Source organism: Leuresthes tenuis, unplaced genomic scaffold (assembly GCF_036924035.1).
Source record: "Leuresthes tenuis unplaced genomic scaffold, fLeuTen1.0.hap1 SCAF_19, whole genome shotgun sequence".
NCBI lineage: Eukaryota > Metazoa > Chordata > Actinopteri > Atheriniformes > Atherinopsidae > Leuresthes > Leuresthes tenuis.
Genome location: NW_027325373.1, coordinates 9,861,317 through 9,875,780, shown reverse-complemented (window position 1 = coordinate 9,875,780; position 14,464 = coordinate 9,861,317). Strand labels below are relative to the sequence as shown.

At 38.7% G+C, this 14,464-nt stretch overlaps 1 protein-coding gene across 1 annotated transcript; it reads right to left on the bottom strand.

The window, feature by feature from the left end:
* Positions 1 to 224: 224 nt before the first annotated feature.
* Positions 225 to 13,468, bottom strand: dbh (dopamine beta-hydroxylase (dopamine beta-monooxygenase)). Its single transcript, XM_072371926.1, has 12 exons — positions 12,359 to 13,468; positions 9,229 to 9,375; positions 7,969 to 8,226; positions 7,570 to 7,746; positions 5,474 to 5,576; positions 4,744 to 4,910; positions 4,439 to 4,582; positions 3,188 to 3,226; positions 2,730 to 2,789; positions 2,468 to 2,595; positions 1,980 to 2,139; positions 225 to 569 (listed from the first exon to the last, which is right to left on the bottom strand). The coding sequence occupies exons 1-12, from the start codon at positions 12,725 to 12,727 to the stop codon at positions 477 to 479; spliced, it is 1,845 nt and encodes a 614-aa protein (XP_072228027.1). The 5' UTR covers positions 12,728 to 13,468; the 3' UTR covers positions 225 to 476.
* Between the last annotated feature and the right edge of the window lie 996 nt (positions 13,469 to 14,464).

The following is a 14,464-nucleotide window of genomic DNA, read 5'->3' as shown; positions in this document are numbered from 1 at the left end:
TGTTTACAATTATTATGGTGCCTCTGAATTTACTTCAGGCATTTAAGGGCTCTTTCCTATAGACTGTAATTATTTGATAATTCACATGTCTTGTAGGAATGTTGTCGGTTAGAAACAGCAGTAACACTGAGAATAAAATGGAAACAAAAACACGTTTGTCCTCCTGTACAGTTTTTTTTTTTTTTTTTTTTTTTATGGAAGCACATATTTTTGTTTGGTACTTGCAAACCACAACAGTGTCATACATGATGTCCATCTCCCTCTTTTTTCCGATATGACACGATCAGGACTGTTATTAGCTTAATAACGACATAGACTGTGGGTGTTTTTGGAAGCGTATATTTACAACAACAAGCGGAAGCCATTAGGCACCCAACATGGAGACAAAACTAAGGCATACAGAGCAACATCACAGGAACCTCTTTAAACTTCAAAAGCTTCAGCGCCTGCTCGCTGGCTTGAAACGTCCTGTGGAGTTAGCTGGTGGGGACCACACCTCCTTTGCAGGGGTAGCGAGGTTTCTCAAGGATGGAGGTCACTGCTGGTATAGACTGTTTCTCCCACTCTCCCTGGGGAAGCAAAAAATACGTTTCTGACATCAGATGCTGACCTTTAAACAGAAAGTTTTGTAACTGTGTAACTGTGTAGCAATCACCCAACAGTGCGTCATGCATCTTCAAGAAAGCACCCATTTCTGTGGTCGTGAGCACATTTTATACAGCACACAGCTTTAAAACTAAAAATAGATGGTAAACTGAGGTACCGTAAAGAGAGTTGATCTGCCCTGTGTGAAGTGTTAGAATAATGATAAACTGTGAAAAACCCAATTATTTAGTGTTTTGCATCCGATAATTCTGAGACATGACACCAGGGGATATTTAGTTAGAGCATATCTTGGGAAGCAGCTTCATGACGCTTTGGAGCCTGTGTTGTAAAAGTTTCAGTCTGGAGCCCTAATGTTAACACTGATTTAGGTCAACATCATTTGATCCTGTTAATCACTTGATCCATCAGTCAAGATTAATTTTTAATTGTATTTTTTACGTGTGTTTTCAAGCTTATTCCTTTTTTATCCCTATTCGCTTTAGTGGTGCTTGGTTGTGTGCAGTGCTTTTCTCTGTGCTGCTGCGGTAGATGGTGGCCTGCTGCGAGTTTGAGGCTTTCAGCTTCAAGCTGTTTGTTGCATAAGCTCAAATCTACAGTTGCTGCTTTGCTTACTATCTCCTGCAAAGCTTCCAAGTGACAAAAAACATCTACTGTTCTTCATACAGACGACTGGCAGTTGAAAGACCAAATCAGTGGGAGTCTGACCACAAACTTAACTGCTGAATTACTTTGAGCTTTTCCTCTCATTACGGATTCTCCCTTTAAATGTCTTGAATGCCTTTCAGTGGTACCACCTTCAGTGGAATACATGCCAGTGTATAGAAAGGTTGCCTGCAGTGCTTTATATCGGGGGTCTTGAAAGCATTTTTTTCAAAGAGCTTTTAACTAAAAGTGGTAACGCCCCCCCTTTGACACGATCATTTCGACCAGATATGGGCAGTTTTTTTGTGGTTCTCCTTCCTTAGTTCTCCAGTTTTCCCTTCTTTGTGACGTATTTCACCTGACTTTTTAAATTAAACACTTGTTTCCAGATCTTGATGATCTAAATGTTTATTCTTGTAGCGTTTAAGTCATGTGCTCTTCTGCTGTACTCCCATGCCTTGGTATGCATTTGGTTTGTGCTTGCACAAGTAATCTAACACATCAAGCAGAGAGCAACATTTCTGATCAAAGCTGCTGCACAGTTTGTTATTGATTTTTCACTCTGATCCAAACATCTTGCATGTGCGTCTGTGTTTATTTTTCAAGTTATCGAGCTGTCTGCTCAACTGTCTGAGTCCCCTGTTCGACTGATGTACACTTTTGAGCTGGTTTTATTGGTGGCTTGGCAGCCTGTTGTGGCATGTATGTGTGTGTGATGGTTGGGGACTCACTGGAAAGAGGCTTGCAGTGGACTGGTTGCAGTGCATGGATATGGGAGCTGTATTATAAAGAGAGTCAAGCACTTCCCCGGTAAAGTCATCCCAGTGCAGCTGAGAGTACTGCTCCGTTACACTAACCTCACCACACACACACTGGTCATTCCCATGGAACCTGAAGGTTGGAGGGAGACATTGTAGGAAAGTCAATAAAAGAGGGAGACAGAATGAGAACGAGACAGAAAAACATTGCTTATCAGAGCCCGGTTTCACTTTAAAAGGACAAAGCATTTTGAGATTAAAATGATTAATCCCCACTCTGCTTCCCTGGAGCGAGGGCCGGAGTGAAGGAGAATTGAAGGCAGAAAACAAAAATTGATTACTCGCAGAAGATTTAGACGAAGCTGAATGCTAAATGAGGAAGAGGGGAAGCAAGAAAGGAAGCTGGAAAGAGGAAACTAAGAGCTGATTTCAGGAAAGGAAAGAGGAGCAGCATGTACTACCTGTTAATGAAGCTGAAGTATTTCTGCAGGTATCCTGGATCAACATGGCTCTTACAGAGCTCCAACTGAGTCCGAGGGTAGTAGTGAACATAGTTGACGCACATTTCCTCCATGATGCCAAAACCTCCCTTAGGAGACAAAGGCAGAGCAATCAAAGAAATACAGTGGGAGGGAGGTGAGTTACAGAAAAACTACTCAAGGTTATCCTGATGAAACACACATTCATATGAACATGGTAATGAATACAAAGTATGCTGCTCACCACTGTGGGGTTGCTCCTGTCCTCTGTGTTGTAAGTACACTTTGTTATGAGGACGTCACCCTGAAGGATAAAGCAAAAATACATCAGCAGTTTGTTATCATCTTCTTTTAAGAAAGCGCAATATCAATAATTTAAGATTACTGACAGGGAATTTCTTCTAAAAGTCATATTGCTGTGAGAAGTAATGTTGCTTTGCTCTGGCTGCTGGTGTTCAGTCAGTTTTTACAGCCTACTCCTGTCTACGTTCTCATTGACGTGACTCATTACTTTAAATGCAAATAGGGAGAAAAATTCAATCTGTGACAGTACCATTCAGAGGTGATCAGCTGAGCTTGCAGATAAGTAATATTACCATTTTTGTCTGAGAGTGAAATCAGTGCAGTGGAAAACTAAGCCAAATATTAGTCACTGCCTGTAGTAGTCTCTATTGAGGACACAGTCACCAGTTTTATACTTACAGGTAAGACATTCACCATTTTCCTTAGAACTCGGATTGTCTATAAAATAGAAGACAAATATGAATGCAGTGCAATAAGGCAAAAGTCCACCAAACCAAACGCACTGGATTTATGTGTTCTTATATTTATATGTTTGAACTAGAGAACATTAGAGATAGAAACTATCTTAGTGATTTGAACTGAGGCCTATATCATTAGTCTTCAAAATTCATAATGCAAAATGAATTACTCTCTTGACAGCATCTTGATTTTGGGCATTGCGACCAACATATATTTCTACATGACTCAGGTACACTCAGATTAGTGTGATATCCACTGCAGCAGGAGATTTTATCTGACAGTCTAACAGATGTCTTCCTCTGCTGCGAGTGTGCATGCACCTGCCTCTGGATATCTCACAGAAATTAAGAACAACAGATGTCGACCGCAGTCTCCCAACATGTTAATGTTGCTGTTTGTCAGTTTAGATGTGGTGCAGTCAGACATCATCTTTGCATCTATGGTATTAGAGATTAGTCTGCTGTGAGGCCCAATGAAGTCTTCAATCATTGCATGACTTACACTCTGTTTATGGCTGCTTATCATAGAAGACTTTAATCATTTTGTGGGATGCAGACAGGTCAGACAATTTTATATGCAGGTCTTAACCCTTTTCTTATTCAAATAACATCATGCTGGACAATTGAGTTTCATTCAGTATAAGAAAAACAGAAAGGCTGTATTATTTCTCTTGTGATATTAAAACTGTCAGTAAAGAGTATGGAAAAACAGTAATGAACTGATGATTAAATCCTCATTATCCTTGCATGCTTATCAATATGCCACTGAAATGAGGGATTTTAAAAAGTTACATCGTTCTTCTTTGGAATCGGTTTGCAAGGAAATATGCTGTGTTGTGGTGCTTCGTTTGCCCACCTGACACTTTGTCGACAACATGTACACTACCCATTATCAAGTCTGTGCATGAAAACTTTTAGCTTTTATTAAAGATTCTTTTTTTTTTTTTTTTGCTTTGTTCTTTTGGGGAAAAAAACAACAAAAAAACATTTCTATCTTTCTGCTGTAATAAAATAGAAGTTTTTTACTTCAGAAGGTACAGAACAAGCGCCTAGAAGCATTTTCATTGGGAATAGTAACTGGCCAAACATGATACAGCAGAATGTGAAGTCGAACCAATCCCAGATAAAACACATTGGAAAAATGTGCATCGTTGCTCCGACTTTTGCTAAACTGAGCCCTGATGACTCTCACCTGGTAATGTGTACTGAAGTGCTGGTCTTCCTGTACGACCTCCAGCTCTTTGCCTCCCTTCACCAAAACTGTCCTGACCCCACGACCTGCCAGATGGGTGTGCAGCTGGGACGCGAATATGAAGATTCCTCTTGGAGGCAAAGCCTAGATAGACAAAAAGGCAGACAAAAATGGATTATTTCGGTTTTGTTAAGCTCCAGGCAAAACTTGTGATCGAGGGACAAAACATACTGCTGAATTGTTCGCCGACGATTCCTAACTTTTGGACTATGATATCTAAAAATGATTAGTTACTGTATACGTACAATCTGGGTACACTTGGATGTGCAGTAACCACTGAGGTAGAAAGTAGGTTGTTTAGGAGGGATGGCCATGACAGGAGTGTAAACAAGGCCCAGCTCCATGATTCCTGCATCATACTGCCTCAGGCTTGGGGTGTAATGCAGCCGTATCCCTGATGAATCCCGCCGACCTACGAAGAACACTCAGACGTTAATGTGTTCCACGTTACAAACTGAAAAAATTTACTATTTAAAACATTCAATACCAAAAATAATTTATTTCAGGTGCGAGCAGTAAATTGCTGACAGTTAAGGAGAGAGGATTATAAAAAATAATTCACAGGTGCAATCAGCACTCTCCATCTGACCCAAGCCACCAGACGTGCCACTGTTTTATGATTTATTTGTGGTTTAAAGAAGACAGTAAAAGAAGTCTAATCCCTAAGGAAATATCAGCATATTGAAAGGTGATTATGATGATGAAACATGTCGAGAAAATTAAAGTCAAAGGGCTGACCCTATTTGACAAAAATTATTCAATTTGCAATATAATCAAATCTGCTGGGGGGAAATATGTATATCACCGCTGTTGCTTTTTATAAACTAAATTCTTTTAGAAAAAAAACACCAAAATTACATTAAATTTTTTCAAATTAAGGAAGTTTATCTAATTTTCTCTGATAAGATGAGCCTGAGGCTTCAAGGCAGAAATGAAAAGAATCAAGTTAAGTATTCATGTGTGTATTGTACATACCAGATATAAGGAGAGGGTTGTGGTAATGGACTTCCAAACGAAGGAACCTCGAAGAGCCTGGTCCACCCATAGCCAGCCCTGCATCAGGGGGATAGTAAAAAGCCTACAAGCACACACGCATGCACACATTTAGGGCACACATTTAAGACACACATGACAAAACCTGTTATTTGCTGTATATTCGGCTTTATATTGACAATAGAATTGCCGTAATACATATGAATGTGAAGGAGACTAAAATACACTGCAAGAGAATCACAAAAAGAAGACAAAAATTGACCTTCTAGTGGAGAGATATGAAAAATTATCAATGACAATAATTTTTGCCTCTATGGACTGCTCTTTTTTTTTAATTCAACATGAAAAGTAAAATTTTATCCCTGGTCTGTTTTCTCAAGGTCAGATTCCTTTTAGCACTAAAGATAGAGGCATGATTTGAGATATACTTCTAAAACCTCACAGGAGTTAAAATTAGAACTGCAAAAAGTCATAAACACTGCTACAAAAAACTGTGCAGCCTTTTGTAAGCATTAAAATGTTTTGAGGTCTTTCACCTATTGACTAAACTGATCAACATACAACAACATACATACTGATTAACATACAGTGTGAGTGGATCTTCTGGGATGATGAGAACTGTTATGCATTTTTCCAAGCTTTTATCCAGGAAGTCAGGGTAACAGAAAAAGCCCTATGAGACTTCTACACACACACTACACATACAAACACGTGTCCCTCTTCGCATTCTCACAGTGTCAGAGATGATTGTTTCTCCTCTCTTTCAAACTTCATTCACTCAGTTTCCCTCGTTTTTTTTTTTGTTTCTGCAAGGCCGTGTTTTCCCCTCTGATACAGTGCCGAGGAGAATAAAACAACACTATTAGAAGGTGATGAAAGAGGCCTGAATATTTCTCACCTAATCTTGTCTTCACAGCTCACAGAAGGCATCCTGCTTGTTTTTATTTAGCTGGCAGATAATCCAATCGGAGAGAGACCAGGGTGGCTTGCGATACACAAGGGAGCAGTGCAGAGAAATACAGTGACAGCTTCAATATTACCTATCCTCTTTTCTTTATGTTGCTAGCAGGCTGCTTGCTTTCTCAGCCTCTCTTATGTCACCCACTGGTTTGCAGACTACCATTTCGAAGCTTTGAGTTTGTCATTTGGATCTTGCCGTGGGGCCAGAAAAAGGGTGGAATGGAGTGAATCAAATTCTTCACACAATGCTTTAGTGCTCGCCATAAAGTTAAAGGTATTTACCCATCAGTGGATAAAAGAAGATTAACATAACTTCCTGTTAACTGAAGCCAGTGTGGAGTGTAGGGAGGGAGTATGTTTAACAAGTCCATTTTTATCTGAATTCTTATGCTTGAGGGTTAGAAATGCAATACATTTTCTGCAAGTTCTATTTTGCTACATAATAATGCAATTAACGACAAATCTATCAAAAGAGTCAAATCATCAATCACATTATGGTTAGAACATTCTAAGTCATTGCTTGGTTTATTCATTCATTTATTTTCAGAGAGCAGATTTCTTTAAATCGTGATATATACAGCTTTAAAAACCAAGAAGTGTTGCACAGGAGCAGCAGAATATCAGTCAAATACTAAAAAAAATCTTTTTAGAGCCCGTCAAGTAGCCATGATGAAACCTTTTTTGTATCCTATAGAGCACCCTCCTAAATCAATTAATTCCTAATGTGCATACATGTGCAATTTTCTTTTATAGGTTTTGGGGGTGTATTTGCGTTTCCAGATAGGCAAGTTTAGATTTTTTGTGTGCATGAGCGCACATCCCACATACAGACTGTCTCTTTATAGACGGGCTGTGTGTGGGAGCATCTTTACAAAATTTTAAAGCACACAGTTCTGGGCTTGGATATTACTTGCGTGGGAGCTTTTGTTAATCTCTTAAAATAGGTGCAAGGACTGGACCAAAAACAAGCTCTATCCCTATGCTCTCTTTCACTTACTGTAGGTCCTTCTTATCTGAATTTGAACAGGTGACTATTTATATGTTTGTTTTGCTTCATCTTATGTTGTGGGTGCACCTCTGTTTCTGTTAGTTAGTCATACACGTGTTTTCCATCATACCTCGGCCCCCATAGCCCATGCAGCTAGCACATGGCGGCAGGAGTTGAGCTTTCCTGGCTTCATTTTGTCATCACAGGAGCCGCTGTACTGTGGAACATTGTGGATATCCGGCGAACATTCAAACACTTCGATGTGATGGACAATGGCCTCGTTACCTGGAGTTATGACTGATTCATACTGACAGAGACAGAGAGACAGCAAAGAGTTTATGCATTTCAATTTCTGTAAGACATCATATTCATATTCCCACCTGACATGTCAAAGTGTAACTAAGTTCAACATCAATTTAGCTTGATGTATCTTTCCTCTTAGTATGAGCAATGATCTCCACCCGATACATTCTACTGGCTGTAAAAACACGCTCAGTGTTAAGAGTTTCCATTTTCAGGAACTCAATACCATGACGATGTGGTTCTTGGACATATTCTCAGGCAGTTTGTGGATGAAACACCAGTAGGTGGTCTCTTGGTTTGGTATGATGACATTTGGTGCCACAACATCTAGCGTCTGAACATCTGGAGGCAGGGTGGGTGACTGTGTGTCGGGACGAAGCATCAGCACTCTCTGTACCCCCGTGTGGATCCTGGAAAGGTTCAGTTCTTCAAGAGAGGTAAGTGGTTGATCCAAGAACCCATAGATGATGTGCACAGTTCCCTCCTGACAATAAAAGAGAAAAGGGGAAAGTGATGGCTACAGAGGGAGTATCTCTTTTCTCATTTTTATTTGGCTGGTGTATCTTTTCTGAGGCAAACATAGAGAGCCTTTTATGACTTTGTAATAGTCACTATTTTTATGTATCAAACTTAGATATAATGAGGTACCACGCTAAGTATGTTCCTTACAATAAATGTTTCATTGGAAATTATAACTTGAACCCCATCTTTTAAGAAAAAATCCAAATGGTTTCCAAATCTGAAACCATTTTTGAAAATCAGTCATTCATTTTCTATATGGACAAAATACTACAATAGAATACAGTACAGATAAAAAATAAAAACTCTAACTGAGCACTTGCACATATATTGCAACTTTCCTATTAATTAGTACAGTATATATGTTTGTTGCCATGTAGTAACTTTTGCTTTGGAATTTTATGAAATGAGTATCTTTACACAAGTAATTTATGGTCCCTTGAAGGCTGAACATTTGACTCCCAAATAATGTTGTCTTTTTATACAGTAAATCAGGTGTGTTGTCAAATGGCAACATTGAGTGACAAAGTACCGGCAAAGATGTTGGTGTCAGTGGATTTCATAATTATGAACACCTGAATAGATTAAACAGACAGGCAGACAGATCTGAATACATTTGAGTTTTTGAAACCTTACTCTTCTGTTTTGAACATGAACTTGAAAAGCAGACTGAAAGGATTGTACAGGTGGCTGTTTGCCCCCTTAACGTTCGAGAAGTGTGAGGTAGGTTTCAGCAATGAGACGTGAGGGAAGCAGACATCCTAGCTGTAAAGGCATTATCAAATGGGCTTCAAGAGAAAGAAATGGCTTTATAAATCATAGCTTTAGTAATTAGACACAACAGTTTAAAAAAGTACTCAAGTGCTCTATTAGTAATAGCATTGAGGATGCTGTTAACAAAAAAATCAAATTCACTATCTGATGCACAGATTTGACAAACATGTTTTTGAATGAGGACTTTTCCTACCTCAATGAGGTAGTCTCTGGGATCACAGGTATCGAAAGGTCTTTTGAAGATCAGGTAAAATCCGTCAGCTCTATGTTTGGCCTCAATGAGCTCATAGTCTTGTTGACTATCCAGCGATACGTGACCCTTGCTGTCGCTCCATGCATCCTGAAGGAGAAGACACATGCAATAACACTAGCAATTCTTTATAACCCTCTCTTAACTGAGATTTTGGGTCAATGTTAACAGCTTCTTTACAGTTTTGAAGAGGTGTGGGGGATGTTGTATTAGATGTAGCTTGGGTGACTACAGCATAACTTCTGTCACGTGTGAAATTCATTTTAGAGCCAGGAGAGGAGTGTGACCGTGCAATCTAGTTTGGATAAACACAAATAGCAGATGCAAAATTTATTTCGCAAAATAAATGAAAAAAACAAAAACTGGAAACAAAGTATCAGTATATCAGTAAGCTACAAAGAAGATAATTTAATGTTTTCACTGGTAAAATGTATCTTTCTAACACTGGAAAAAGAATATAAAAGCTATTGTTGTGGGTTTTTAACTTTTAAGTTAAGTAATAATGAACACTTTGATGGTGTGACGGTAACAGATAGATTAAGTTAAACTGTGGCAGTTTGCATTGTGAAACCTTTCCATCCTGCTGAACAAGATGTTCTTGTTCTTTGCCAGAAGGCTTTGCAGTAGCTCAATCTAGCCACTTGTTATGTTTCTCACATTCATACCTGTCCAGAATAACACCTAAGATTCCTGTTTTTATTTCTGTCTTCCTTTCTGTTGCTCTTATATAACTGTTCCATGCAAGCTGCAAAGATTTTAAAGCCTACAGTTTTTTTAAAAGTATATACACTGAGTACAAAAAAATTAGCGCAATATACAGTCTGCACTGTGCGTTAACTGTCTGTGTAGAGAATACACAACCTTTACACATGTCTGAGTGAACAGTTCTCAGTCTTGAAACTACAGATAATATGTTAGTTAGGATTTTGATGCTGTTGGATCCTGACAGACAACAGACAAACAGAAGATAACCTGTCACTACCCACTGAAATATACCACATATTAAGGTCTTGATCACATGGTGGGTCCAACAAGAAACCATATGAACGCAAAGCAGAACAATCTTTTTCATTGTATGATTTGACACAAATTGTGCATTTTCACTGTGGGTGGCACGGCATGAGAGCGACGTCTTTGTTTTTTTTTACCTGCACCACATCCATTGCTTGTCCAGATGAGGCATGATTCCTATTATGCTTGAAAAATTTAATTTCTAGCAAGCCATGATGTTTCCCTTACCTTTTCCAATGAATTTTTGAATGTCTGGACCTAACCAAAAAGCAAGTGAAAGTGGAACTAAGCAGCAAAGGAAAATTAAATTAAATGAACTTTTCAGGGTGAAGCCCAGATTTCCTGGATGACAATCATTTAAAAAACTTCCTGTTTCATCCTCAAAACATGGACTTTCTCAACCAAACCCCAGTAAATATGCTGTGACAGTTTCATGAATTGCAGAGAGACTATACTGTAATAATGTCTTTGACTATCTACACACACACACAAAACGGAATAGATCAATAAATGACCTTTTGTGACAGTTTCAGAGACTACTGTGAGACTGTGTTAGATTACAACTACATACATTTTGTTAATGTTTGTAGAGAATGGTATTGGGTTCTAATTTGAAACAGCAAATAAACAGAGGTATCATGAGCCTCTTTGACAAATCTACAAATTTCTGGGTCTTTGTCTGCTAAATTCTCCTGTATGCTCACAACGTTGTCAATAACATGCTGTCAGAGCTTTGTTCTTTACTGTGGCTGAAAATTGTTGTTCCTTGAGAGTGAACAAAAATAACAAAATTGCTAGCCAAAGAACAGATAATTCTCAGTTTCTTTTCCTGAGAGATAACTCTTTTTGCAATGTCCTATTTTCATGTTGTCATTTGATACATTTGGTATGTATTTTGTTTGATCAAAGAAATGTTTTAATTTGGTGTGATTTTACAATCGGAGACCAAAGTTTGTTAGTTGATGTCAGAAGATGAACTGCTACAATATTCGTAGCTTTTAGTGCAGTAAATCTGCTGAATCCAAATGTTGAGACAAAACAGCACCCCAGGTGTATTTAAAGATTAGGTCATAAAAGTACTCAGAAGTTCAGACTTTTACAGTTCTTCCTTCACCGTAACAACCACACATTTCTGTGTTGTTATTGTGACTGATTACTCCATTCCGCCTTGATCAGTCATACTAAAAATGCTAACCAGGACTGAATACTTAGTGCTCATTGGTCCAGGAACACGAGCTGTATGTTTTTTCATTATTTCATTGTTATTATAAACTATTTGATGTCAGTGTAGAAATATGTGTTTAATCTCTATTTTTGCAGCTGCAAAAAATAATTGACATTATTTTCAAACATTTACGATGGTATGAAACTGTAGTGCATCAGATCATATATATGTATATATGTGTATATATACATCCATAATTTGCCTTTATTCTCTTTTATTAACACAATCCTGTGTTAATTAAGATAAATAAAATGCCTTATTTTCATTTCAAATCTTTTTTTCCCATTTAAAATCTGGTAAAAATGTGTGTGTGTCTATAGAGGATAAAAGCAAGTTTCATAGACATTTTTATTGGATTTTAAGGGAAAAAAAAGATTTTTTGGGACAAAAGGAAAATGAGGCATTTTATACATCTTAATTAACACAGGATTCTTCTTTGATATGCAAATATCTGCTAATGATTCCCAAAAGAACTCCAGCTATTAGTGCAGTTTGAGTGATTTCCAATTAGCAGGGGCTGATAACATCCTTTGTTACTATGGGATCATCAAGTACAAGTCATTCGAATGCAGCTTATGCAAAGACCCAAACTGATAAGGAATGGTGAAAAATCTCCACTCCTTGAGGTCTTTCATGTAATTTCTTTGCATTTATGAATTTTACAAGCAAACTTTGAGAGAAAGAAATTCATTGAATTCAACTTTTTTACAATTTCTCTTTAGAAGCCTACTTTATATGCTCTTTAGAAGAAAGCCTTGTTGCTTACTTTTTTAAATTTTTACCATGCAAAATTCCTCAATACATTGCACAGCTTACACACATCCCAGACTTTCTTACCCCAAAATAGCTTTTTGTTCCAGATTCCCACAGCACTACCAGGTCAGCATTGGTCAGCTCACCCCGGTCAGACATCCCCAAGACCACGCCATGTCTGAGCTCAGCTACCCTCAGCTCCATGTAAATCTCCTGGTTGGTGTAGCTGATTTTCCAGGACAACTGGAGCTCCCCGCGTGGGTCAAGGGGCACATGGAAAGGCATTGGGAGTGGTGGGAGAGGGCTAGAGGGGCTTGGTTTAAAACTGGACACATCGACAGCATTGGGAGATGCCTGATAAGAAGCCACTAAGATGATCATCAGGGCAGCCAGGGCAGTGAAATACATGACGGTGATGTCCTGAAGACGGAGTTCTTTGTTGCAGATCCTCATATCCCCTGTGATGGATCACAGTCAGCTTCAGTGCAGTGGAGGGCAGATCCTCCTTGGTTTTCTTTTTGACCCCTGTTTTGTCTTCAACAATTTCTGAAGTCAAATATGAATTGGATATTAAGCCAAAAATTTGCAAGGAACCTTATTCGCAACTTCTGCTGTAAAAATGCTGTAGCTTGATGTAACCGCTTATTCTCCAGACTCACTTTTTTGTCTTCTTCGGTTTCCAGCCACAGTGGACTCCTTTTCAGTTGTCAAGTTGGTTTTCAGTTTTTTTTCCCTATGTTTTTTAACCTATCAGGCTCTCATTGTCTAAGGAGTTTGACTTTCTTTTTAACATCACCAATTTCCCAGCCCTTAGCTCTGTTGGAAAACACTTGTGGGTGTTTCCTCTAAGCGACTTCTACATCTATCTGAGTCCCATCCACCTCTCTGGTTTTTAAAAGACTCCTCCCCTGTGAGTTGTCTGTTTTTATCCAGCCTAATGGTATTACATTTGTTGAGGAAAATTGGATTGTGTTCTTTAAGCCTTGGGGTCATCCATGATTCTGCACATCTGCCAGACCCTAATTGATCCAAATTCAACCATGGACATTATCAGTGACAATCAGCTTTGACTAACTTAACTTTATTGCTCCTTCCCTTCTCCTTTGGTGAGCATGTATGATACATTTATCTTTACACCAAAATGTTCACTCTACATCCTAAACATCCTTTTTTTAAGTATTTGATTCAAAGAAGATTTACAGGGCAGTGAGCTTCTGTGGAGGTGTAAACAAGGCACTAATGCATGGGGCTCTCCTTAAGCCATTGCCTTGGGCTGCAGAAGACCTAATCAAACTGTCAATTATGTGTTTCAAAAGCAAAAGAGATGTGGTTTAAAAGGTTAGTAAAGTCCCTATGGCTTTGTGCCTTTTTTGCCTTTAGTGAAAAACAGGTAGTGTTCTTTGCGCTGTCCACACTTTCTACACATATTTAAAAGATTGTGTAAAGTGTACTTGAGACTGCTTTGTCATTGTGACTTTTTAGTGTGCTGTCTTCAAAAGACATCACCGAGAAGAGTCATTAAACTCCACTTCTGACAAGAACAAAGAGAAAGTACAGGTTATAAAGTTCATTTTAGTGCAGCCGTGCGGCATGTGGAGTCAGCCATACAAGTTATAGGTTGTTTTCACAGATGAAAAAAGTAACTAATTGTGTTGAAATGCCCCTCATCATTCCAGTTGGCTATTAGAATATTGCAATTTAGTGGGACATTTGAATAGAAAAGGAACCATATAACCATATACTTTATACTTCCCACCAAGCAGCAGTACTACGTCGGTTACATGTGCGATGAAGCACACTTCTGATCACACATCCCCAAACAAAACTTTCAACTAAAGAGAAAATTAAACTTCTGCTTTACAGTTCATGTCAACTTATTCTCAAGACTGAATGGCTTAATGAAATCTCTTTTCTTCTGAGAAAAATATTGTATTATTGTTATACTGTGGCTGCCAGCTCTAAATGTGTTGGCCTAGATTCTGGACGTGAGGCCATGTTGCTGAATAATTGTTCCATAAGGGGCTCATACGGGGAAATCTCTGGACCAGAGGAGACAATAGTCAGGAGAAAAGAGAGGCTGATATTGTGTTGGTTAATGTAATAAAGACTGCTCGCCCCTGGGGCACAAACAGAGATCCATGTGTCCTGTCTCCAGGCCTCATGTGTGGCTCAGTGATCATCTATTGTTCT